Source organism: Lucilia sericata, unplaced genomic scaffold (genome assembly GCF_015586225.1).
Source record: "Lucilia sericata isolate MDLA Ls3-8-SP2 unplaced genomic scaffold, ASM1558622v1 Contig000398F_arrow, whole genome shotgun sequence".
Classification (NCBI taxonomy): domain Eukaryota; kingdom Metazoa; phylum Arthropoda; class Insecta; order Diptera; family Calliphoridae; genus Lucilia; species Lucilia sericata.
In genome coordinates, this window is record NW_023994416.1 from 284,286 (window position 1) to 309,585 (window position 25,300).

General features: G+C 33.1%; 2 protein-coding genes across 3 annotated transcripts; one reads left to right on the forward strand and one right to left on the reverse strand.

Annotated features, from left to right (window-relative positions):
- Positions 1-1,378: 1,378 nt before the first annotated feature.
- LOC119604480 (serine-rich adhesin for platelets) lies at positions 1,379-8,418 on the forward strand. 2 transcript variants are annotated; one of them, XM_037957125.1, is made up of 7 exons: positions 1,379-1,752; positions 1,811-2,088; positions 2,194-3,024; positions 3,648-3,805; positions 3,916-5,259; positions 5,362-5,795; positions 7,275-8,418. In XM_037957125.1, the coding sequence occupies exons 1-7, from the start codon at positions 1,616-1,618 to the stop codon at positions 8,053-8,055; spliced, it is 3,963 nt and encodes a 1,320-aa protein (XP_037813053.1). In that variant the 5' UTR covers positions 1,379-1,615; the 3' UTR covers positions 8,056-8,418. The 2 variants fall into 2 exon arrangements, with proteins under 2 accessions (XP_037813053.1, XP_037813054.1); XM_037957126.1 differs by having other exon boundaries at positions 1,383-1,752; positions 7,296-8,418.
- Positions 8,419-17,479: 9,061 nt separating this feature from the next.
- LOC119604475 (4-aminobutyrate aminotransferase, mitochondrial) lies at positions 17,480-19,467 on the reverse strand. The gene has a single exon (XM_037957118.1). The coding sequence runs from the start codon at positions 19,266-19,268 to the stop codon at positions 17,802-17,804; it is 1,467 nt and encodes a 488-aa protein (XP_037813046.1). The 5' UTR covers positions 19,269-19,467; the 3' UTR covers positions 17,480-17,801.
- Positions 19,468-25,300: the final 5,833 nt, after the last annotated feature.

Sequence of the window (25,300 nt, forward strand, 5' to 3'; positions counted from 1 at the left end):
CCAGACTATAGACTATAGTCCAGACTATAGACTATAGTCCAGACTATAGACTATAGTCCAGACTATAGACTATAGTCCAGACTATAGACTATAGTCCAGACTATAGACTATAGTCCAGACTATAGTCCAGACTATAGTCCAGACTATAGACTATAGTCCAGACTATAGACTATAGTCCAGACTATAGACTATAGTCCAGACTATAGACTATAGTCCAGACTATAGACTATAGTCCAGACTATAGACTATAGTCCAGACTATAGACTATAGTCCAGTCTATAGTCCAGACTATAGACTAGACTATAGTCCAGACTATAGACTAGACTATAGTCCAGACTATAGACTAGACTATAGTCCAGACTATAGACTAGACTATAGTCCAGACTATAGACTAGACTATAGTCCAGACTATAGACTAGACTATAGTCCAGACTATAGACTAGACTATAGTCCAGACTATAGACTAGACTATAGTCCAGACTATAGACTAGACTATAGTCCAGACTATAGACTAGACTATAGTCCAGACTATAGACTAAATTATAGTCCAGACTATAGACTGGACTATAGTCCAGACTATAGACTAGACTATAGTCCAGACTATAGACTAGACTATAGTCCAAACTATAGACTAGTCTATAGTCCAGCCAATAGACTATAATAAACTATAGTCCAGACTATAGACTAAATTATAGTCCAGACTATAGACTAGACTATAGTCCAGACTATAGACTAAACTATAGTCCAGACTATAGACTAGACTATAGTCCAAACTATAGACTAGTCTATAGTCCAGCCAATAGACTATAATAAACTATAGTCCAGACTAGAGATTATAGTCCAGAACCACAGATATAACGTTTGGACTATAGACTTAACTATAGTCCAGATTATAATACAGACTATAGAATATACTATAGGGCAGAATATAGACTAGACTATATTCCAGCCTATACATTATAATATAGACTTTACTATAGTTCGAACAAAGTTTTAAAAACCTCTAAAATTGCATATATCTAGTATCAGAAATATTTTTTAATCAAAAAAAAATTTATTTCTCCGAAAATTTTATAAAAACTAAAAGGTAAAGAACGTTTATTCATGATTTTTTATTAAAAATCTAAATTTTTATACAAAATATTAATATCTCACCGAATATTTGCTTGCAGTTGCCACTAACTTGTTAATTGACTTAAATCTGGCAGCTTTATTTAAGCTGTCAACAGTTTGAAAAGCACTGAGACGCAGGTTTTTTATTTAAAAAAAGTCAGCGGTTTTTTAAGGTGGCAAAGAAATTTAATTTATAATAAAAGTTGTAAAAGAGTAATTTTTTTACCAATCGCTTAATAATTTTTGACAAAATCTATTCGATTTATAAAAAAAACATAATATAATGAAGTATAATTGTTAAAAAAAAAAAAACATAAAATATAAATAAAAAAATTCGCTTTAAAATAAAGATACAAAAAAAATAATTCAATGTTTGACATTTGTTGTTGTTGTAATCATTTGTGGTGTCATTTGTAAAATAGAAAATAAGAAAATCTATTCCCCGTGGAGGGAATTTATAAGTTATTATATTAGTTTTTGATTTTGCTTTAAATATTGGAATATGGATTTGGAGTCATTGAATTTTACGGAATTACGAGATGCCGAAATAGTGGCACGCATGCGTAAATGTAATTATGAGAAATTTAAAACCTTGGTGCGCATGCATTTATCATTTGAATTGGATTTAAATACAGATGAGTAAGTTGTATATAATTTGGATTGGAAGGCTTCCTTTTGCAACAATAAATTGTTTCAGATTCGATTTACCCTGTCACGAAATTGTTTATGAAGATAAGGGCAAACTAAAGAAATGGAATCGTTTGAGTAAGAAACATAAACATGGTGGTGTTATGGCTGCCGCCTTGGCTACCGGTTCGGCTGGTTGTGCTTCTGTAGGTGTGGGCCATAAAAGTGGCCATAGCGGCAATGGTAATTGTGACAATGGCAGTCCAATTGAGGGCTTACATCAGCAGATTGATGCGGGATTTCTGTTTCATTTGCAGGAATTGAAAGAGTTTTTAATGTTGGAAAAGAGTAAGTTGGTTTATTAAAATGTCCAATTTATGCACTAGTCTCTAATCACAAATAAAATATCCTTTAAATCCTTTAATCGAATTCTAACTCATTTCCTCATTTAAGATCTACAACAAGAAGGTATTTTCCGCAAAACTGGTTCAGCTTCCCGACAAAACGATTTACGTGCACAAATTCAAAATGACAAGCCATTGGAACTAGAGACAGCTGGCTATTCGGCTCATGATTGTGCCACAGTGTTCAAAGGTTATTTAGCCGATTTGCCAGAACCTCTTCTAACAGATGCCCACTATCCAGCTCATTTGCAAATAGCACCATTATGTCTAGGCATTAATCATCACCTGGAACAGGATAAGACCTCAACTTCCAATAATGCCGAACGTATTAAAAAAGAATTACATGTTTTGAATTCCATACAATTACTTTTACTCCTATTGCCCGATGAAAATCGTCAATTATTACAAAACATTATCGATATGTTACATGCTGTTGCACGCCAACATGAATTCAATAAAATGGGTCCCGATAATTTGGCCACACTGTTTGCACCACATCTCATTTGTCCTCGTAATTTACCGCCCGAAGCTTTACACTATTTGGCCAAGAAAATGTCTAGTATTATAGCTTATATGATCATAAGAGGACAGGATATATTTTCAGTACCGGCCAAATTGGCCACCGATATTAGAGCCTATTTCCTGGAACGTAAACGTAAGAAAACCATGTCTCCCGAAATGACTTTGGATGATTCCATATCGGATATATCAACTGTAAATACAGTGTATACATTTGTTGATCGTGAGAAAACTGCAGCAGCTCATAATACTAATAACACCGACACTGAGTTGGCACAGTTGTATGCTCATATACAATCGCTGCCGGAATCCTCAAAGAAACGTAGACTGATAAAACAGTTTAATAAACAGAATGGTCAAGGTAAGATAGCTTTTACAGAAAGTGTTCAGTACTTCAGCTTTAAAGGAGAAATTAAATAGAACTAAAGTAGAACAGAACTAGAACAGAACTAGAACAGAACTAGAACAGAACTAGAACAGAACTAGAACAGAACTAGAACAGAACTAGAACAGAACTAGAACAGAACTAGAACTGAACTAGAACAGAACTAGAACAGAACTAGAACAGAACTAGAACAGAACTAGAACAGAACTAGAACAGAACTAGAACAGAACTAGAACTAGAACAGAACTAGAACAGAACTAGAACAGAACTAGAACAGAACTAGAACAGAACTAGAACAGAACTAGAACAGAACTAGAACAGTACTAGAACAGAACTAGAACAGAACTAGAACAGAACTAGAACAGAACTAGAACAGAACTAGAACAGAACTAGAACAGAACTAGAACAGAACTAGAACATAACTAGAACAGAACTAGAACAGAACTAGAACAGAACTAGAACAGAACTAGAACAGAACTAGAACTAGAACAGAACTAAAATAGAACTAGAACAAAACTAGAACTGAACTAAAAAAGAACTAGAACATAACTAGAACTTAAAAAACTTATGTTCCCAATTTTTACTTTCTTTTCTATTAGGAACACCCTTGCAATTACAAGCCATGAATCGTGTTAAAAATTCCGAAACTTCACGTACAGCTAAATCGCTAAGTGATTCGATTAAAAAACATATATTCCACAAGGGTATAATGTCAAGGACACCAAAACGTCAAGCCATACCAACAGTAGTATTAGAAGTAAGTATTATTTTATCATTTCCCCAAAAAGGCATGTTTTTTAAACTAAAAACTAAAATTTCATATCAATCTTTTACAATTTTTTCAAACTTACGCTATAACCTACACAGACTCCAAATAACTCTAGCATGAAGTCACATAAACAAAGAGTTTTATTCCAAAGTCCTAATCCTCAACCCTTTGCCACCAATACTTCTACCACAACAACAACTTCTGCATTAACATACAACTCATCAGTATCTTCATCATCATCTGCACTAACTACAGCTAACAGTCATACACCTTACAATATTAAAACGCATCCATTACAAAAATCTATATCCTCATCTTCATTACTAATGGGTCAACAATATGCTCTAAATATGAGGGCTGCTGTAAATGATGAACATGATACGGCTATGACTCAGCATCTTCATCATCATAGTAGCAATAGTGGTAGTAGTGATGGTTTTGCTTGCCAAACTAAATCTATATCGGCTCCTGTTAGTCGTCAAACATCTTCGGATTTACAGCATCAAATTAACACTTCTATAATTTCCACAACCTCATCATCTTCGTCATTGGGTTTAACGGCCGGTTTGCCTCAACATTTGGATCCCAATTGTTGTGTTACTCCTTTGAAATTAATATCAGAAGCCGCTAAGCAATTAATAACAGGTGCTGGTGGTCCTGGTGTAGACAAAAAATCAGTAGCTTGGGATGATGCTCATCTGCTAGATATAGAGCATATTTCTAATCCTTCTACACCTCTGAGACAAACACCCTCAAATGATTTAAAATCTCGTTACAAGTCAGAACCAAATCTTAGTTTATCACACAATATATGCGATACACCGAACTCATCAACAGCCCATAACCAGGGAGGTTATGAAATGATTACACCTATAGCTAAACATTTAACAGGACGTTCTCTAACGCGTAAGTTAATGAAGGGCGTAAGCATGGGTAACTTGAAGTTTCCATTTAGTACCCCAGAGTCTACCAAACGTTTAGTACGCACTGTATCCTCTACTTTGAAAAGACGTTCTAGTGATGATTCTCAAATATATCAACAAGCCGAAGGAAGTTTTGCTGCAGCCATTAGAAGTGGTAATGCTCCTCTATTACAAGATATGGATGATGAGGATATCGAAGATGATGACGATACCTTTGAAGATGAGGCAAGTGATTCAGATACTGAAGTCGATAGCGAGAGGGATGAGGATAATGAAGAACACCACATACTTAGGGAAAATAATATAAGTTTGATGGCAGCTGCTGGTGGTAGTAACTCTTCAGAAGTGGCAAATTGTTTTGCAGGAGGGCCGGCTGCTTATCAGCAATTGTTATTGCAACAAAGTGATCTTTATCATCGTAATTTGGATTTAGTTACCAGCACACCATCACTACTGCTAGGGCGCAGATCTATGTCGCCTATAACAAAGTCAACACAAAGAATGCCCAAAGCTATGCAGGTAAAATAGTAGAATTAAAAATAAATCCTTAAAAAAAGAACACTCATTGTAAATTTAACATAATTTTATAAAAAAAAAATTATATTTTATATTTTATTTTAGGAATCCATTATGACACCCCGCTCCCGCAAACCTGTAATGGTACTCACTACCACCACCAGTTCTACTGATCAAAATCAAACTATAAATCAAACTTATTTATCGGAATTTCATGAACAACCAGAACACAATGAAGAGGAAATTGATCAACCAGAAGATGAAGAGGATGATGTTAACGATGATGAGAATTCAATTATGGACAGCAATACTACTGCTCCTCCTCAGCTGGAAATTATTAATGAAGATGCTACCTCTTTGGGTGGCTATTCGGATATTTTTAAACGTCAACAATTATTGCAAGCCAATCAAAGTTTTGTCCAGCAACATTCGGTTGCTTTAGGTTTAAGTTCTGACTCGGACTCTCAAACGAATTCCCAAAGTAATGTACCAAAGGAAAATAATACTACCGATGCAGATGCCCTAACGGAACATTTTAAGTAAGTAGAAAATATCATGGTTTCTTAAATGATTTAGAACTGAACTGGAATTGAACTAGAACTGAACTAGAACTGAATTAGAACTGAACTGAACTGAACTAGAACTGAACTAGAACTGAACTAGAACTGAACTAGAACTGAACTAGAACTGAACTAGAACTGAACTGAACTAGAACTGAACTAGAACTGAACTAGAACTGAACTAGAACTGAACTAGAACTGAACTAGAACTGAACTAGAACTGAACTAGAACTGAACTAGAACTAAACTAGAACTAAACTAGAACTGAACTAGAACTGAACTAGAACTGAACTAGAACTGAACTAGAACTGAACTAGAACTGAACTAGAACTGAACTAGAACTGAACTAGAACTGAACTAGAACTGAACTAGAACTGAACTAGAACTGAACTAGAACTGAACTAGAACTGAACTAGAACTGAACTAGAACTGAACTAGAACTGAACTAGAACTGAACTAGAACTGAACTAGAACTGAACTAGAACTGAACTAGAACTGAACTAGAACTGAACTAGAACTGAACTAGAACTGAACTAGAACTGAACTAGAACTGAACTAGAACTGAACTAGAACTGAACTAGAACTGAACTAGAACTGAACTAGAACTGAACTAGAACTGAAATAGAACTGAACTAGAACTGAACTAGAACTGAACTAGAACTGAACTAGAACTGAACTAGAACTGAACTAGAACTGAACTAGAACTGAACTAGAACTGAACTAGAACTGAACTAGAACTGAACTAGAACTGAACTAGAACTGAACTAGAACTGAACTAGAACTGAACTAGAACTGAACTAGAACTGAACTAGAACTGAACTAGAACTGAACTAGAACTGAACTAGAACTGAACTAGAACTGAACTAGAACTGAACTAGAACTGAACTAGAACTGAACTAGAACTGAACTAGAACTGAACTAGAACTGAACTAGAACTGAACTAGAACTGAACTAGATCTGAACTAGAACTGAACTAGAACTGAACTAGAACTGAACTAGAACTGAACTAGAACTGAACTAGAACTGAACTAGAACTGAACTAGAACTGAACTAGAACTGAACTAGAACTGAACTAGAACTGAACTTGAACTGAACTTGAACTGAACTTGAACTGAACTAGAACTGAACTAGAACTGAACTTGAACTGAACTTGAACTGAACTTGAACTGAACTTGAACTGAACTTGAACTGAACTAGAACTGAACAGTTCTAGAACTGAACTCTGTTTAGAATATTGTAAGTGTATAATATTGATCACTTTTTGTTTTAATAGAAGGTGATCAATACTGATCACTTCTATAGAAAGTGTGATCAATACTTTTATAGATGGGATCAAACCGGTCATTTTAAAGTGATCAAAATTGATAAATTCTAAGAAATATAATTAATTTTTAATATGCTTTTAATTCCTTTTTGCATTTTTTTTTACCTTTAAGAAAAAAACTAAATTTTCGAAAGAACTTCTTTGTGTATTTCCAGAGAATATCTACTAACACGTAGTGTTCTAACCGCACCCCCCGAGGATACCTCATTTACCAGTCATTCGGATGATTTCGATAGTTCACATGAAATCGAAGAAATCGATGAGAATCAATTGAGTTCCAGTTTATTATACTGTTTAGATGGTAATCGACCTGAAATCACAAATGATTCGAATACAACAACAACGGAAAATTTCGAAGATAATGAAGATGATACCGAGGATACCACACATACCAATGAAGATATGAATACTCCAACATTGGCTTTACTTAAAACAGTTACAGCCGTTAGCAGCAGTAGTTGTGGTAGTAGCAGTAGCAATAGTAGCAGTGCCAATAGTGGTAGCAGTAGTAGTGATAGTAGCACTAGTGCTAGTTCTAGCAGCAATAGCAGTAACAGTTGTAACAATACTCATATACCTTTAATAACTACAAATCGTTTAGCCAACAATCCCTTTGTTATACTTAACAATGCACGTAAACGTGCTGCTACCCAAGATTTGGAAAAAATCTCTTCTACTCTTTTCAACAGTCATGCACAATCACCCAATCCCACAACTACTGCTCAGACTTCTTATCATACAAGTTTAGCAGCAAAACAATTAAATTCTCCCACAAGCAGCAAACCAAAGATCAATTGTAATTTTCCAACAAATTCAAATTCTTCTTCAAACAAGGAAAATTGTGAACAGAATGAGAATTATGTGGTTAGCAAGAAACTGCTTATAAGTGAGTATCCTGGAGAAACTTCTTTTTAATATTTATAAAAACTAAAGATTTTTTTTAACATTTAAAATTTATAAACATTTAAACATTTTTTTAGTTTTATAACAACAAATTCATTTTAAAACCGTTGTACGGTTACGTTCTTCCCAAAAATAACTTTCTTTAAAGAATCTTAAGAAATTTCATTTTAATTTACTTTAAATATTTTAGCAATTTGTAAAAAACAATAAAAATTTTAATGACAATTATAATAATTTTTAAATGCGTTACAGTAGCGTCTCGTTTTGGGATTAAACCAGAGTCAAAAGCTTAAAATTTGCTACTTAAAGTTTACAGTCTAGTCCATAGTTTAGTCTATAGTCCAGTTTATAGTCTAGTTTATAGTCTAGTTTATAGTCTAGTTTATAGTCTAGTCTATAGTCTAGTCTATAGTCTAGTCTATAGTCTAGTCTATAGTCTAGTCTATAGCTCTAGTCTATAGTCTAGTCTAGGCTAGTCTATAGTCTAGTCTATAGTCTAGTCTATAGTCTAGTCTATAGTCTAGTCTATAGTCTAGTCTATAGTCTAGTCTATAGTCTAGTCTATAGTCTAGTCTATAGTCTAGTCTATAGTCTAGTCTATAGTCTAGTCTATAGTCTAGTCTATAGTTAGTCTATAGGTCTAGTCTATAGTCTAGTCTATAGTCTAGTCTATATCTAGTCTATAGCTAGTCTATAGTCTAGTCTATAGTCTAGTCTATAGTCTAGTCTATAGTCTAGTCTATAGTCTAGTCTATAGTCTAGTCTATAGTCTAGTCTATAGTCCTAGTCTATAGTCTAGTCTATAGTCTAGTCTATAGTCTAGTCTATAGTCTAGTCTATAGTCTAGTCATATAGTCTAGTCTATAGTCTAGTCTATAGTCTAGTCTATAGTCTAGTCTATAGTCTAGTCTATAGTCTAGTCTATAGTCTAGTCTATAGTCTAGTCTATGAGTCTAGTCTATAGTCTAGTCTATAGTAGTCTAGTCTATAGTCTAGTCTATAGTCTAGTCTATAGTCTAGTCTATAGTCTAGTCTATAGTCTAGTCTATAGTCTAGTCTATAGTCTAGTCTATAGTCTAGTCTATAGTCTAGTCTATAGTCTAGTCTATAGTCTAGTCTATAGTCTAGTCTATAGTCTAGTCTATAGTCTAGTCTATAGTCTAGTCTATAGTCTAGTCTATAGTCTAGTCTATAGTCTAGTCTATAGTCTAGTCTATAGTCTAGTCTATAGTCTAGTCTATAGTCTAGTCTATAGTCTAGTCTATAGTCTAGTCTATAGTCTAGTCTATAGTCTAGTCTATAGTCTAGTCTATAGTCTAGTCTAGTCTATAGTCTAGTCTATAGTCTAGTCTATAGTCTAGTCTATAGTCTAGTCTATAGTCTAGTCTATAGTCTAGTCTATAGTCTAGTCTATAGTCTAGTCTATAGTCTAGTCTATAGTCTAGTCTATAGTCTAGTCTATAGTCTAGTCTATAGTCTAGTCTATAGTCTAGTCTATAGTCTAGTCTAGTCTATAGTCTAGCTCTAGTAGTCTAGTCTATAGTCTAGTCTATAGTCTAGTCTATAGTAGTCTAGGTCAGTAGTCTAGTCTATAGTCTATAGTCTAGCTATAGTCTATAGTCTAGTCTATAGTCTAGTCTATAGTCTAGTCTATAGTCTAGTCTATAGTCTTAGTCTATAGTCTAGTCTATAGTCTAGTCTATAGTCTAGTCTATAGTCTAGTCTATAGTCTAGTCTATAGTCTAGTCTAGTCTAGTCTATAGTCTAGTCTATAGTCTAGTCTATAGTATACATATAAACAAGGAATCACATTAAACGAGTTATTACTGTAAGTTTAACCTAAAGTAGTTTGTTTATCATCTTGATATTTTTTTTTGCTAATTTTAGCAAATTTCTTATTCAAAAACTTGTTTTTCATATTTAAAAACATATTGGAAAAATTTTAATTTTAAAATTAGCATCCACATTCAATTTGACGCAGCGCATTTAAAGATTATATAATAAATTGTTATTATACAAATTTATTCGATTACATTTTGGGCAGCTTTATTCTGTGTATTTTTATATTGTCTTCAGAAAACTCTTTAAAATATAAAGATTCCTGAAACGTATAGTATTAAGTGTTTTATCTATAAGAAATTAAATTATATATAATTTTATTCTATATATTTTTTTTTTACTAAAACTAACAAAATCATATAAAATGATGTTAAATATTAAACGATGCACCGAAACATATACAAGAAAAATTTAATTGAAAGTTTTTTTTTTATTAACATAATCATTTAATATTGCTGGGGCAACTATATAAAAAAAATCATTTAATTTCGACAAGCAAAAGAGTCTTGCTAAAATGTTCAGAGGCATAAAGAAAAACAAATTTTTCAATAGTGCTGAATTTTCCATCTCTGTGTTGGTCTAAGCGTGTGTAGACTTCATGTTTTGTTGTTAAACAAATATTTTTGAAATGTTTATCATAACAGCAACAAAAACAATTCTAAAATTTACACTTTTATTAAGTAGATAATACTCTTTTAACTATCTCTAGACAAGTAGTATTTCCCATTTCTTTTCATTTGCAATTTGCTATTGTTTTCATTTCAATTTCAAAGATCAACATGATCATAAATGAATAAAAGTAACTCTAATTGAATAGAAGCCTTCTTTTAGATAGATAGATAGATAGATAGATAGATAGATAGATAGATAGATAGATAGATAGATAGATAGATAGATAGATAGATAGATAGATAGATAGATAGATAGATAGATAGATAGATAGATAGATAGATAGATAGATAGATAGATAGATAGATAGATAGATAGATAGATAGATAGATAGATAGATAGATAGATAGATAGATAGATAGATAGATAGATAGATAGATAGATAGATAGATAGATAGATAGATAGATAGATAGATTAGATAGATAGATAGATAGATAGATAGATAGATAGATAGATAGATAGATAGATAGATAGATAGATAGATAGATAGATAGATAGATAGATAGATAGATAGATAGATAGATAGATAGATAGATAGATAGATAGATAGATAGATAGATAGATAGATAGATAGATAGATAGATAGATAGATAGACAGATAGACAGATAGAGAGATAGAGAGATAGAGAGATAGATAGATAGATAGATAGATAGATAGATAGATAGATAGATAGATAGATAGATAGATAGATAGATAGATAGATAGATAGATAGATAGATAGATAGATAGATAGATAGATAGATAGATAGATAGATAGATAGATAGATAGATAGATAGATAGAAAGATAGATAGATAGATGGATAGATAGATAGATAGATAGATAGATAGATAGATAGATAGATAGATAGATAGATAGATAGATAGATAGATAGATAGATAGATAGATAGATAGATAGATATATAGATAGATCGATCGATAGATCGATAGAGGCTACAGTCTAGACTATAGACTACTAGACTATAGACTAGACTATAGACTAGACTATAGACTAGACTATAGACTAGACTATAGACTAGACTATAGACTAGACTATAGACTAGACTATAGACTAGACTATAGACTAGACTATAGACTAGACTATAGACTAGACTATAGACTAGACTATAGACTAGACTATAGACTAGACTATAGACTAGACTATAGACTAGACTATAGACTAGACTATAGACTAGACTATAGACTAGACTATAGACTAGACTATAGACTAGACTATAGACTAGACTATAGACTAGACTATAGACTAGACTATAGACTAGACTATAGACTAGACTATAGACTAGACTATAGACTAGACTACTATAGACTAGACTACTATAGACTAGACTATAGACTAGACTATAGACTAGACTATAGACTAGACTATAGACTAGACTAGACTATAGACTAGACTATAGACTAGACTATAGACTAGACTATAGACTAGACTAAAGACTAGACTATAGACTAGACTAGACTATAGACTAGACTATAGACTAGACTATAGACTAGACTAGACTATAGACTATAGACTATAGACTAGACTATAGACTAGACTAGACTATAGACTAGACTAGACTATAGACTAGACTAGACTATAGACTAGACTATAGACTAGACTATAGACTAGACTATAGACTAGACTATAGACTAGACTATAAACTAGACTATAAACTAGACTATAGACTAGACTATAGACTAGACTATAAACTAGGCTATAGACTAGACTATAGACTAGACTATAGACTAGACTATAGACTAGACTATAGACTAGACTATAGACTAGACAATAGACTAGACTATAGACTAGACAATAGACTATAGACTAGACTATAGACTAGACTATAGACTATAGACTAGACTATAGACTAGACTATAGACTAGACTATAGACTAGACTATAGTAGACTATAGACTAGACTATAGACTAGACTATAGACTAGACTATAGACTAGACTATAGACTAGACTATAGACTAGACTATAGACTAGACTATAGACTAGACTATAGACTAGACTATAGACTAGACTATAGACTAGACTATAGACTAGACTATAGACTAGACTATAGACTAGACTATAGACTAGACTAGACTATAGACTAGACTATAGACTAGACTATAGACTAGACTATAGACTATACACTAGACTATAGACTAGACTATAGACTAGACTATAGGCTAGACTATAGACTAGACTATAGACTAGACTATAGACTAGACTATAGACTAGACTATAGACTAGACTATAGACTAGACTATAGACTAGACTATAGACTAGACTATAGACTAGACTATAGACTAGACTATAGACTAGACTATGGACTAGACTATAGACTAGACTATGGACTAGACTATAGACTAGAGTATAATATAGTGTAGTATAGAAATAGTGTAGAATATTCTAAAGTTATAAAGGTTTTATGCAGAAGAGACAAACTTCGACCCATGAAATATTTTTAATTCTATTCATCGATTTAATAATAATTATATACATATGAATAATTGTGATAACTCATTATCATCTACTTGAAGACAATTCATCACTCTTACTCCAACTATTAGTTTATCAATACGTTTAAGAAAGTTATAAGTACCTAATCGTAAAAACACTTTAAACTAATTGTGTTGATTTAGATAACATGAGGCTTGTGCAAATTATAGTTGTTACAAAGGAAATTTTGTATGGCAACAATTTTCTGCAATATTTCTTAAGAAAACAAGAAGCTAAACAATAATTTGTGTTAACGGCTATAGAATAGTTATTGAAGGAAGAAAGGATTAGAATACTTATTAGAAATGTACAATAATTTGTTTTATTTTTGTTATAATTTGTTTAAGAAAAAAGTACCTAAGAATCTAAGTTAAAATGCACTTGCTGGCAATTTAAATAATTTATTTCACTCCACAACAAACCACACACGTTTTAAATGATAAAAAGCAAAAGTACAATTAACACTCTGAATAAAAAATATCTGCATTGTATGTATTTGTTTATTAATAGTTAATTTATTAATAAATAACTGCGTTCTATTCTTTATTTATTTTTATATTTTTGCCAAAATTTCATTTTTTCTCTCAACTCAACAAATTTAGTGACCCACCATAAAAATAAACAAATATTGCAAAATTTCAAATTCAATTTTTTCAAATTTTTCCCCTTGTTAAAAAGATAAGAAGATTGTTTAGATTTATATACAAACATTTTTATTATTATTTCTCTTATCAAAACCTTGATAATGAAAATAATAATAGGTTTTTAATGGCAACAGATTTTACTGAAACTAAGCAGTAAGAGTGTAAATATGATAAAAAAGTTTCCACTGTGCTTAATATTGGATTATATTACAGCATATATTTTAATAATCGTATAAGTTTTTAAAGAATTTATTAAATTCTATTAAAGTTTTATTATAAATTTTATGATTTATTAGTGAAAAGTAGCTACTGTTCACTCATGAAACACATATTATAAAATGATTCTATGATGCAAATTATGTTGAGATACACTTATCTACATTAGGTTGGTACTCAAACTATAGATTACTCTATAGTTCACACTATAGAGTAGTTTATGGTGCATACTGTAGACTACTCTATAGTCCAGAGTGTAGACTATTCTATAGTCCAGATTATACACCATTCTATAGTCCAGATTATAAACTATTCTATAGTCCAGACTATAGACTATTCTATAGTCCAGATTATAGACTATTCTATAGTCCAGATTATAGACTATTCTATAGTCCAGACTATATACTATTCTATAGTCCAGACTATAGATTATTCTATAGTCCAGACGATAGACTATTCTATTCTAAAGTCCAGACGATAGACTATTCTATTCTAAAGTCCAGACGATAGACTATTCTATTCTATAGTCCAGACTATAGACTATTCTATAGTCCAGACTATAGACTATTCTATAGTCCAGACTATAGACTATTCTATAGTCCAGACTATAGACTATTCTATAGTCCAGACTATAGACTATTCTATAGTCCAGACTATAGACTATTCTATAGTCCAGACTATAGACTATCCTATAGTCCAGACTATAGACTATTCTATAGTCCAAACTATAGACTATTCTATAGTCCAGACTATAGACTATTCTATAGTCCAGACTATAGACTATTCTATAGTCCAGACTATAGACTATTCTATAGTCCAAACTATAGACTATTCTATAGTCCAGATTATAAGACTATAGACTACTCTATAGTCCAAACTTTAGACTATTCCATAGTCCAGACTATAGACTATTCTATAGTCCAGACTATAGACTATTCTATAGTCCAGACTATAGACTATTCTATAGTCCAGACTATAGACTATTCTATAGTCCAGAATATAGACTATTCTATAGTCCAGACTATAGACTATTCTATAGTCCAGACTATAGACTATTCTATAGTCCAGACAATAGACTATTCTATAGTCCAGACTATAGACTATTCTATAGTCCAGACTATAGACTATTCTATAGTCCAGACTATAGACTATTCTATAGTCCAGACTATAGACTATTCTATAGTCCAGACTATTCTATACATTATATCTCAGACTATAGCCTAATCTATAGTCCAGACTATAACCTATTCTATAGTTCAGAGACTATAGACTTATAGGATTAAACTATTCATTAACTTTTCTGTCAATTGGTATGACCCTAATGTATTAATTTTTATTAAATCATTGCGTAATTAATGTTGGTTATTTTATAATATTTAATGCCACACGGAGATTAACACAAATGAGGAGATCTTTTTATGAAATAATTCTTATCAATATATATTTTAATGGGGGAAAAATACCACCAGTAAATAATTATAATTATTTAGAATTTAAATTAATTTTAAACTTCCAGTCCATGCTGAACATCTTGACTTCTATGTTAGTTCCCAATACAAATTTGTGTCGAATCATTGTTTGAATTTATAATTAAAATTAAAACATTGACGTGGGTATTATATAAGTAATACAAAAATTCTATAAGCTAAAGGTTATCGGAAGAATTTAATGCCAAATTTGTATACCTCAAAACCAGAAAAATCACGTTTTAGAAAAATTTTAAATTAATAGTTTAAAATGACCTAAAAATTTAGATTTATTACTGAGATAAACTGATTTCGAATTAACACATGGTAAACTGAGTTGGAATTAGAGAGATATTGTAATTTCTCCCTTCGACTATAGAGTAGTTTAAAGTCACGACTCTAGAGTAGCTTATAGACTATACTATGGAGTAGTCTATTGGCTATTTAATAGAGTAGTCTATAGTCAGTCTAGCAGCAGTCTCGATTCTCAACTATAGAGTGGTCTAAAGTCTCGACTATGACTATTGTTGTTGTTTATATTCTGGACTGCAGAGTAGTTTATGATCTGGACTATGGAGCGATCTAAAGTCTAGACTAGGAGTAAAGTCTCAACTATAGAGAGGTCTAAAATCTTGACTGCAAAGTAGTCTGAAGTCTCGAATGCTGAGTGGTCTAAAATCTCGACTATGAAGTGGTCTAAAGTCTTCACTATAGAGTAGTCTCTAGTCTGGACTATAGAGTATTCTATAGACCCAACTGTAGAGTAGTCTATGGTTTCTACTATAGAGTAGTCTATAGTCTTAACTATACAGTAGTCTATAGTCTGGACTATAGAGTAGTCTATAGTCTGAACTATAAAGTAGTCTATTGTCTGGACTATAGAGTAGTCCATAGTCTGGACTATAGAGTAGTCTATAGTCTGGACTATAGAGTAGTATATAGTTTGGACTATAGAGTAGTCTATAGTTTGGACTATAGAGTAGTCTATTGTTTGGACTATAGAGTAGTTTATAGACTGGACTATAGAGTAGTCTATTAACTGGACTATAGAGTAGTCTATAGACTGGACTATAGAGTAGTCTATATACCGGACTATAGAGTAGTCTATAGTCTGGACTATAGAGCAGTCTATAATCTGGATTATAGAGTAGCCTATAGTCTGGACTATAGATTAGTTTATAGTCTGTACTATAGAGTAGTCTATGGTCTGGACTATTGAGTAGTCTAAGTCTGAACTATAGAGTAGTCTAAGTCTGAACTATAGAGTAGTCCATAGTCTGGACTATAGAGTAGTCTATAGTCTGGACTATAGAGTAGTCTATAGTCTGGACTATAGAGTATTCTATAGTCTGAACTTTAGAGTAGTCTATAGTCTTGACTATAGAGTAGTCTATAGTCTTGACTATAGAGTAGTCTATAGTCTGGACCATAAAGTAGTCTATAGTCTGGACTATAGAGTAGTCTATAGTCTGGACTATAGAATAGTCTATAGTCTGGACTATAGAGTAGTCTATAGTCTGGACTATAGAGTAGTCTATAGTCTGGCCTATAGAGTAGTCTATAGTTTGGACTATAGAGTAGTCTATAGTTTGGACTATAGAGTAGTCTATAGTTTGGACTATAGAGTAGTCTATAGTTTGGACTATAGAGTAGTCTATTGTTTGGACTATAGAGTAGTTTATAGACTGGACTATAGAGTAGTCTATTAACTGGACTATAGAGTAGTCTATAGACTGGACTATAGAGTAGTCTATATACCGGACTATAGAGTAGTCTATAGTCTGGACTATAGAGTAGTCTATATACCGGACTATAGAGTAGTCTATAGTCTGGACTATAGAGCAGTCTATAATCTGGATTATAGAGTAGCCTATAGTCTGGACTATAGAGTAGTTTATAGTCTGTACTATAGAGTAGTCTATGGTCTGGACTATTGAGTAGTCTAAGTCTGAACTATAGAGTCTATAGTCCCGACTATGAAGCGAATGTATCAAAGATTACACCTCACTGTTAATAACTTAATAGCGTCTAATGTACAGCAACCAATCTCTATCAACTTTTTCTAAATTCTAGACACTTTTTTTAAATAAAATTTAACAAGAACCAATTGAATTAAATTAAACCAAACTTGTTTGTAGTTTTTATAATTTTTTTATTTGTTATTTTTGTTTTTGTTTTCTTTTATTATTCTTATTTTGTGCCAGCAAATTTGTTCAATCAACATTTATTAATTTATTGTCTCTCTAAATTAAAGCAACATAAATAAATTAAAATATGCTTTACTCTATATGCTTTGACTCTATATGTCTCTCTCTCTCTTTTTTTTGGGTGCTTGCAAGAGACTAAAAGCAGCATTGAGTGCAAATATGTGTGTGTGTGTATTTTCCTAACAGTAAATTATACATATGTATGTATGCAGAGCTTAGATAATTGTACGTAACGGTTACTTAAATTTACATTCCTTTAAGGATTGTGCGGAAACGATCCAACACAATGTTGGCATGTTTTTCGGTGAAAATGAGAGCAGGTCTAAAACGTACAGCCAAATCACCGCAACCACCGGTTTGAAGACCTTGCATTTTGAATTTGTTGATAATGTCGTCACGAGTTTGGGCATTCTTGCAGTTGAAGGCCAAGTAGGTACCACGACCTCTAATGGAGTTGATAATGGTGGGGAATTCCTTCTCCAAATCCAAAAGACCTGACTTCAAGACCTTGCCGGACTTGTTGACCTGTTCCAAAAGGTTGTCCTGTTTGATGGTCTTAATGACCTGTTCGAGCATAAGAATTTTGGCAGGTTCACCCATCCAGGTGTTGAAGATACGGTAGGCTTCTTTGGGGCGGAAAGTGGAGTTGTGGAAGTAACCACCCAATTGCATTTTCTTACTGAAGGTAACAACATCGGGAGGAGATTCCAAGTTGAAGTATTCGTGGCACCACATTTTACCAGTACCACCACCGCCGGTTTGTACCTCATCCATCAACAAGGCCATGCCATTGGCTTTGCAGATGCGTTGCAAACCTTGGAAGAATTCGGGAGAAGCTTCGTTGTCACCACCTTCACTTTGAATGGGTTCAACAACAACACCAGCTACGGGAATGTCCTTTTTGCGGTATTGCTCTACAAGATCCTCAACTTCGGCCAAACAGCGTTTGTCTTGTTCTTGGTTATAGGCAACATTTTCCTCCAAAGGATAACGGTATTGAGGGAAAGAAGCCACTGGCCAATCGAAGGAAGGAACATCAATTTTGTGTATATATTTAGAATGGGTAGTGGACAAAGAGCCCATAGTACGACCATGGAAAGCACCCTTGAAGGACAACAAACTCAATTTAGGAGCACCAGGAGCCATATTAACCATGCAGGAATTCTTTTCCTCCTCGGTGAAAGTAACATTTTCACCACGTTGTGTCTGTCTGTACCACATGAAAATGTTCTTGTAGGCATTCTCATTCGAACAGGAACCACACATCATGGTAGTCAAGTTATCCATACCCTTGGGAGCCACTTCCAACAAAACATTACGCAATTTTTCGGGCCACTCCTTGTTGGGGAATACACCCAAAGCGGGTCTGTTAATAAGCGACTTAAGATTGGCCTCATTTTGGAAGACATTCACCAAACTGGGATGATTATAGCCCAAAGGCATAGAGGAAATTTGTGTGTAAACATCCAACAGCATATTGCCATCTACATCGGCCAAATAATTGCCGATGGAACGTTCATAATCGGCAAACAATTGTACACTTTCGGCATTTTGTACGGCACTCAATTGTTTCTTCAATTCCAAAGATTTGGGACCAGGAATAGTAGCTGTCTTAAGGATGGGTTCCTTGGGCTCAGCTAAGCTGGCAAAATGTTTGACATTTTGCAAAGTGGAAGCTCTAGTTACTTGTTTTAAACCTAAGGCAGCACGCATTGTTATTCCGTTTTTTCTTTTTGTCTTTTTCGTTTTTTTTTAAGTATAAATTTATTGAAATTTCTTTTTTATTTGTCCAGCAAATGTGTTTGTTAATCGATATTTCGACTGAACAACAAAATATTTACCAAATACTGAACAACACGGAATACAATTTAATACTAACTAATGGTATACATTATTTCATTCCAACGTCGGTAATATACCTCTTCACTGAGGCTCTCCAAAAAAAAAAAAAAAATTAATAAAGATGATAGATAGAAGAAAGAAGAGAAAGACCAACAACAATCACAAACAATCTAGACATCATGCTATACTATATACAATACGGTTTAGGGAGGCAACAGCTGCGTTGACAGCGACCGATAACTGCTTTGCCAGCAGTAAGTGAGTGAGTACCCCAAAAACAGTTTAAATCAGATTCGGCGCACATTTAGAAATTATCTTGTTTATACTCAGTATACGTCCATATATTGAGTTTGTTATACAGTTTGCGACACATCCAAATATTAGCTGAAGATTCTTAATAAACTGAGATAAGACAATCTAGCTATGTCCATCGTTCTATCTGTTGAAGCCACTTATAGTATAACGAAGAGAACCTAGTAGATTGAATTTTGTTCTAAATTATATTCTAGTGAGAAATATTTGCTATTGAAAATGGGTCAAATTGGTCATCCCGAAAAACTTGAAAAATAGGACCTTATCGAAGGGAACAAGAAAGCTGAAATTTTGCTGGCAATACGTTCAATCGGTAAATTGTTGCGAATCAAAATACATATGTACTACGTTGCATGTTTTGGCGAAGGGTATATAAGACTCGTTAAAGCCGAATATTGCGCTCTCACTTGCTTTTTTTGTTTCTTGTACTTTTTGTTAAACAAATTATTATCACTATTATTTTGATATAAAAACAATTCAACAATAACATAAGTGTATTGGGTTCTGCAGTGAATACACAACGAATTGTTATCACTCTATAGGGAAATCCAATAGACTAAAGACATGACTATAGACTATTGACCAGATTGTAGACTAGACTACTAAACAATAGATTGGACTATAGACTAAACTATAGACTAGATTATAGACTAGATTATAGACTAGACTATAGACTAGACTATAGACTAGACTATAGACTAGACTATAGACTAGACTATAGACTAGACTATAGACTAGACTAGACTAGACTATAGACTAGACTATAGACTAGACTATAGACTAGACTATAGACTAGACTATAGACTAGACTATAGACTAGACTATAGACTAGACTATAGACTAGACTATAGACTAGACTATAGACTAGACTATAGACTAGACTATAGACTAGACTATAGACTAGACTGTAGACTAGAGCTATAGACTAGACTATAGACTAGACTGTAGACTAGAGTATAGACTAGACTATAGACTAGACTGTAGACTAGTAGACTAGACTATAGACTAGACTATAGACTAGACTATAGACTAGACTATAGACTAGACTATAGACTAGACTATAGACTAGACTATTAGACTAGACTATAGACTAGACTATAGACTAGACTATAGACTAGACTATAGACTAGACTAGACTACTAGACTAGACTATAGACTAGACTATAGACTAGACTAGACTAGACTATAGACTAGACTAGACTATAGACTAGACTAGACTAGACTAGACTAGACTAGACTAGACTAGACTAGACTATAGACTAGACTAGACTATAGACTAGACTAGACTATAGACTAGACTAGACTAGACTAGACTATAGACTAGACTAGATACTAGACTAGACTAGACTATAGACTAGACTACACTATAGACTAGACTATAAACTAGACTATAGACTAGACTATAGACTAGACTATAGACTAGACTATAGATTAGACTATAGACTAGACTATAGACTAGACTATAGATTAGACTATAGACTAGACTATAGACTAGACTATAGACTAGACTATAGACTAGACTATAGACTAGACTATAGACTAGACTATAGACTAGACTATAGACTAGACTATAGACTAGACTATAGACTAGACTATAGACTAGACTATAGACTAGACTATAGACTAGACTATAGACTAGACTAGACTATAGACTAGACTAGACTATAGACTAGACTATGGACTAGACTATAGACTAGACTATAGACTAGACTATATAATAGACTATAGACTAGACTATAGACTAGACTATAGACTAGATTATAGACTAGACTATAGGACTAGACTGTAGACCTAGACTATAGACTAGACTATAGACTAGACTCTAGACTAGACTATAGACTAGGCTATAGACTAGACTATAGACTAGACTATAGACTAGACTATAGACTAGACTATAGACTAGACTATAGACTAGACTATAGACTAGACTATAGACTAGACTAGACTATAGACTAGACTATAGACTAGACTATAGACTAGACTTATAAACTAGACTATAGACTAGACTATAGACTAGACTATAGACTAGACTAATAGACTATAGACTAACTATAGACTAGACTATAGACAGACTATAGACTAGACTGATAGACTAGACTATAGACTAGACTAGACTAATAGACTAGAGACTAGAACTATAGACTAAGACTATGGACTAGACTATAGACTAGACTAGACTAGACTATAGACTAGACTATAGACTAGTACTATAGACTAGACATAGACTAGATATAGACTAGACTATAGACTAGACTATAGACTAGACTATAAGACTAGACTATAGACTAGACTATAGAACTAGACCTATAGACTAGCTAGGACTATATAGACTAGACTATAGACTAGACTAGACTATAGACTAGACTATAGACTAGACTATAGACTAGACTATAGACTAGGCTATAGACTAGACTATAGACTAGACTATAGACTAGACTATAGACTAGACTATAGACTAGACTATAGACTAGACTATAGACTAGACTATAGACTAGACTAGACTATAGACTAGACTATAGACTAGACTATAGACTAGACTATAAACTAGACTATAGACTAGACTATAGACTAGACTAGACTAGACTATAGACTAGACTATAGACTAGACTATAGACTAGACTATAGACTAGACTATAGACTAGACTAGACTATAGACTAGACTATAGACTAGACTAGACTAGACTAGACTAGACTAGACTATAGACTAGACTAGACTATAGACTAGACTAGACTAGACTATAGACTAGACTATAGACTAGACTATAGACTAGACTATAGACTAGACTATAGACGAGACTATAGACTAGACTATAGACTAGACTATAGACTAGACTATAGACTAGACTAGACTATAGACTAGACTAGACTATAGACTAGACTATAGACTAGACTAGACTAGACTATATAGACTAGACTAGACTAGACTAGACTAGACTAGACTAGACTATAGACTAGACTATAGACTAGACTATAGACTAGACTATAGACTAGACTATAGACTAGACTATAGACTAGACTATAGACTAGACTATAGACTAGACTATAGACTAGACTATAGACTAGACTATAGACTAGACTATAGACTAGACTATAGACTAGACTATAGACTAGACTATAGACTAGACTATAGACTAGACTATAGACTAGACTATAGACTAGACTATAGACTAGACTATAGACTAGACTATAGACTAGACTATAGACTAGACTATAGACTAGACTATAGACTAGACTATAGACTAGACTATAGACTAGACTATAGACTAGACTATAGACTAGACTATAGACTAGACTATAGACTAGACTGACTAGACTATAGACTAGACTATAGACTAGACTATAGACTAGACTATAGACTAGACTATAGACTAGACTATAGACTAGACTATACTAGACTAGACTATAGACTAGACTATAGACTAGACTATAGACTAGACTATAGACTAGACTATAGACTAGACTATAGACTAGACTATAGACTAGACTATAGACTAGACTATAGACTAGACTATACTAGACTATAGACTAGACTATAGACTAGACTATAGACTAGACTATAGACTAGACTATAGACTAGACTATAGACTAGACTATAGACTAGACTATAGACTAGACTATAGACTAGACTATAGACTAGACTATAGACTAGACTATAGACTAGACTATAGACTAGACTATAGACTAGACTATACTAGACTATAGACTAGACTATAGACTAGACTATAGACTGACTATAGACTAGACTATAGACTAGACTATAGACTAGACTATAGAATACTATAGACTAGACTATACTAGACTATAGACTAGACTATAGACTAGACTATAGAATAGACTATACTAGACTATAGACTAGACTATAGACTAGACTATAGACTAGACTATAGACTAGACTATAGACTAGACTATAGACTAGACTATAGACTAGACTATAGACTAGACTATAGACTAGACTATAGACTAGACTATAGACTAGACTATAGACTAGACTATAGACTAGACTATAGCCTAGACTATAGACTAGACTATAGACTAGACTATAGACTAGACTATAGACTAGACTATAGACTAGACTATAGACTAGACTATAGACTAGACTATAGACTAGACTTATAGACTAGACTATAGACTAGACTATAGACTAGACTATAGACTAGACTATAGACTAGACTATAGACTAGACTGTAGACTAGACTATAGACTAGACTATAGACTAGACTATAGACTAGACTATAGACTAGACTATAGACTAGACTATAGACTAGACTATAGACTAGACTATAGACTAGACTATAGACTAGACTATAGACTAGACTATAGACTAGACTATAGACTAGACTATAGACTAGACTATAGACTAGACTATAGACTAGACTATAGACTAGACTATATACTAGACTATAGACTAGCTATAGACTAACTATAGACTAGACTATAGACTAGACTATAGACTAGACTATAGACTATAGACTAGACTATAGACTAGACTATAGACTAGACTATAGACTAGACTATAGACTAGATTATAGACTAGACTATAGACTAGACTAGACTATAGACTAGACTATAGACTAGACTATAGACTAGACTATAGAATAGACTATAGAATAGACTATAGACTAGACTATAGACTAGACTATAGACTAGACTATAGACTAGACTATAGACTAGACTATAGACTAGACTATAGACTAGACTATAGACTAGACTATAGACTAGACTATAGACTAGACTATAGACTAGACTATAGACTAGACTATAGACTAGACTATAGACTAGACTATAGACTAGACTATAGACTAGACTATATACTAGACTATAGACTAGACTATAGACTAGACTATAGACTAGACTATAGCCTAGACTATAGACTAGACTATAGACTAGACTATAGACTAGACTATAGACTAGACTATAGACTAGACGACTAGACTATAGACTAGATTATAGACTAGACTATAGACTAGACTATTGACTAGACTACAGACTAGACTATAGACTAGACTGTAGACTAGACTGTAGACTAGACTATAGACTAGACTATAGACTAGACTATAGACTAGACTATAGACTAGACTATAGACTAGAATATAGACTAGACTATAGACTAGACTATAGACTAGACTATAGACTAGACTATAGACTAGACTATAGACTAGACTATAGACTAGACTATAGACTAGACTATAGACTAGACTATAGACTAGACTATAGACTAGACTATAGACTAGACTATAGACTATACTATAGCCTAGACTATAGACTAGACTATAGACTAGACTATAGACTAGACTATAGACTAGACTATAGACTAGACTATAGACTAGCCTATAGACTAGACTATAGACTAGACTATAGACTAGACTATAGACTAGACTATAGACTAGACTAGACTAGACTATAGACTAGACTATAGACTAGCCTATAGACTAGACTATAGACTAGACTATAGACTAATAGACTAGACTATAGACTAGACTAGACTATAGACTAGACTATAGACTAGACTAGACTATAGACTAGACTATAGACTAGACTATAGACTAGACTATAGACTAGACTATAGACTAGACTATAGACTAGACTATAGA

Excerpts from the sequence above, each read along its gene's own strand:
- LOC119604480 (XM_037957125.1), top strand. The coding sequence starts at position 1,616 with ATGGATTTGGAGTCATTGAATTTTACGGAATTACGAGATGCCGAAATA. Across the intron at positions 1,753-1,810 it reads TTGGATTTAAATACAGATGA|ATTCGATTTACCCTGTCACG; the intron begins GTAAGTTGTATA and ends AAATTGTTTCAG. Across the intron at positions 5,796-7,274 it reads GCCCTAACGGAACATTTTAA|AACTTCTTTGTGTATTTCCA; the intron begins GTAAGTAGAAAA and ends AATTTTCGAAAG.
- LOC119604475 (XM_037957118.1), bottom strand. The coding sequence starts at position 19,268 with ATGCGTGCTGCCTTAGGTTTAAAACAAGTAACTAGAGCTTCCACTTTG.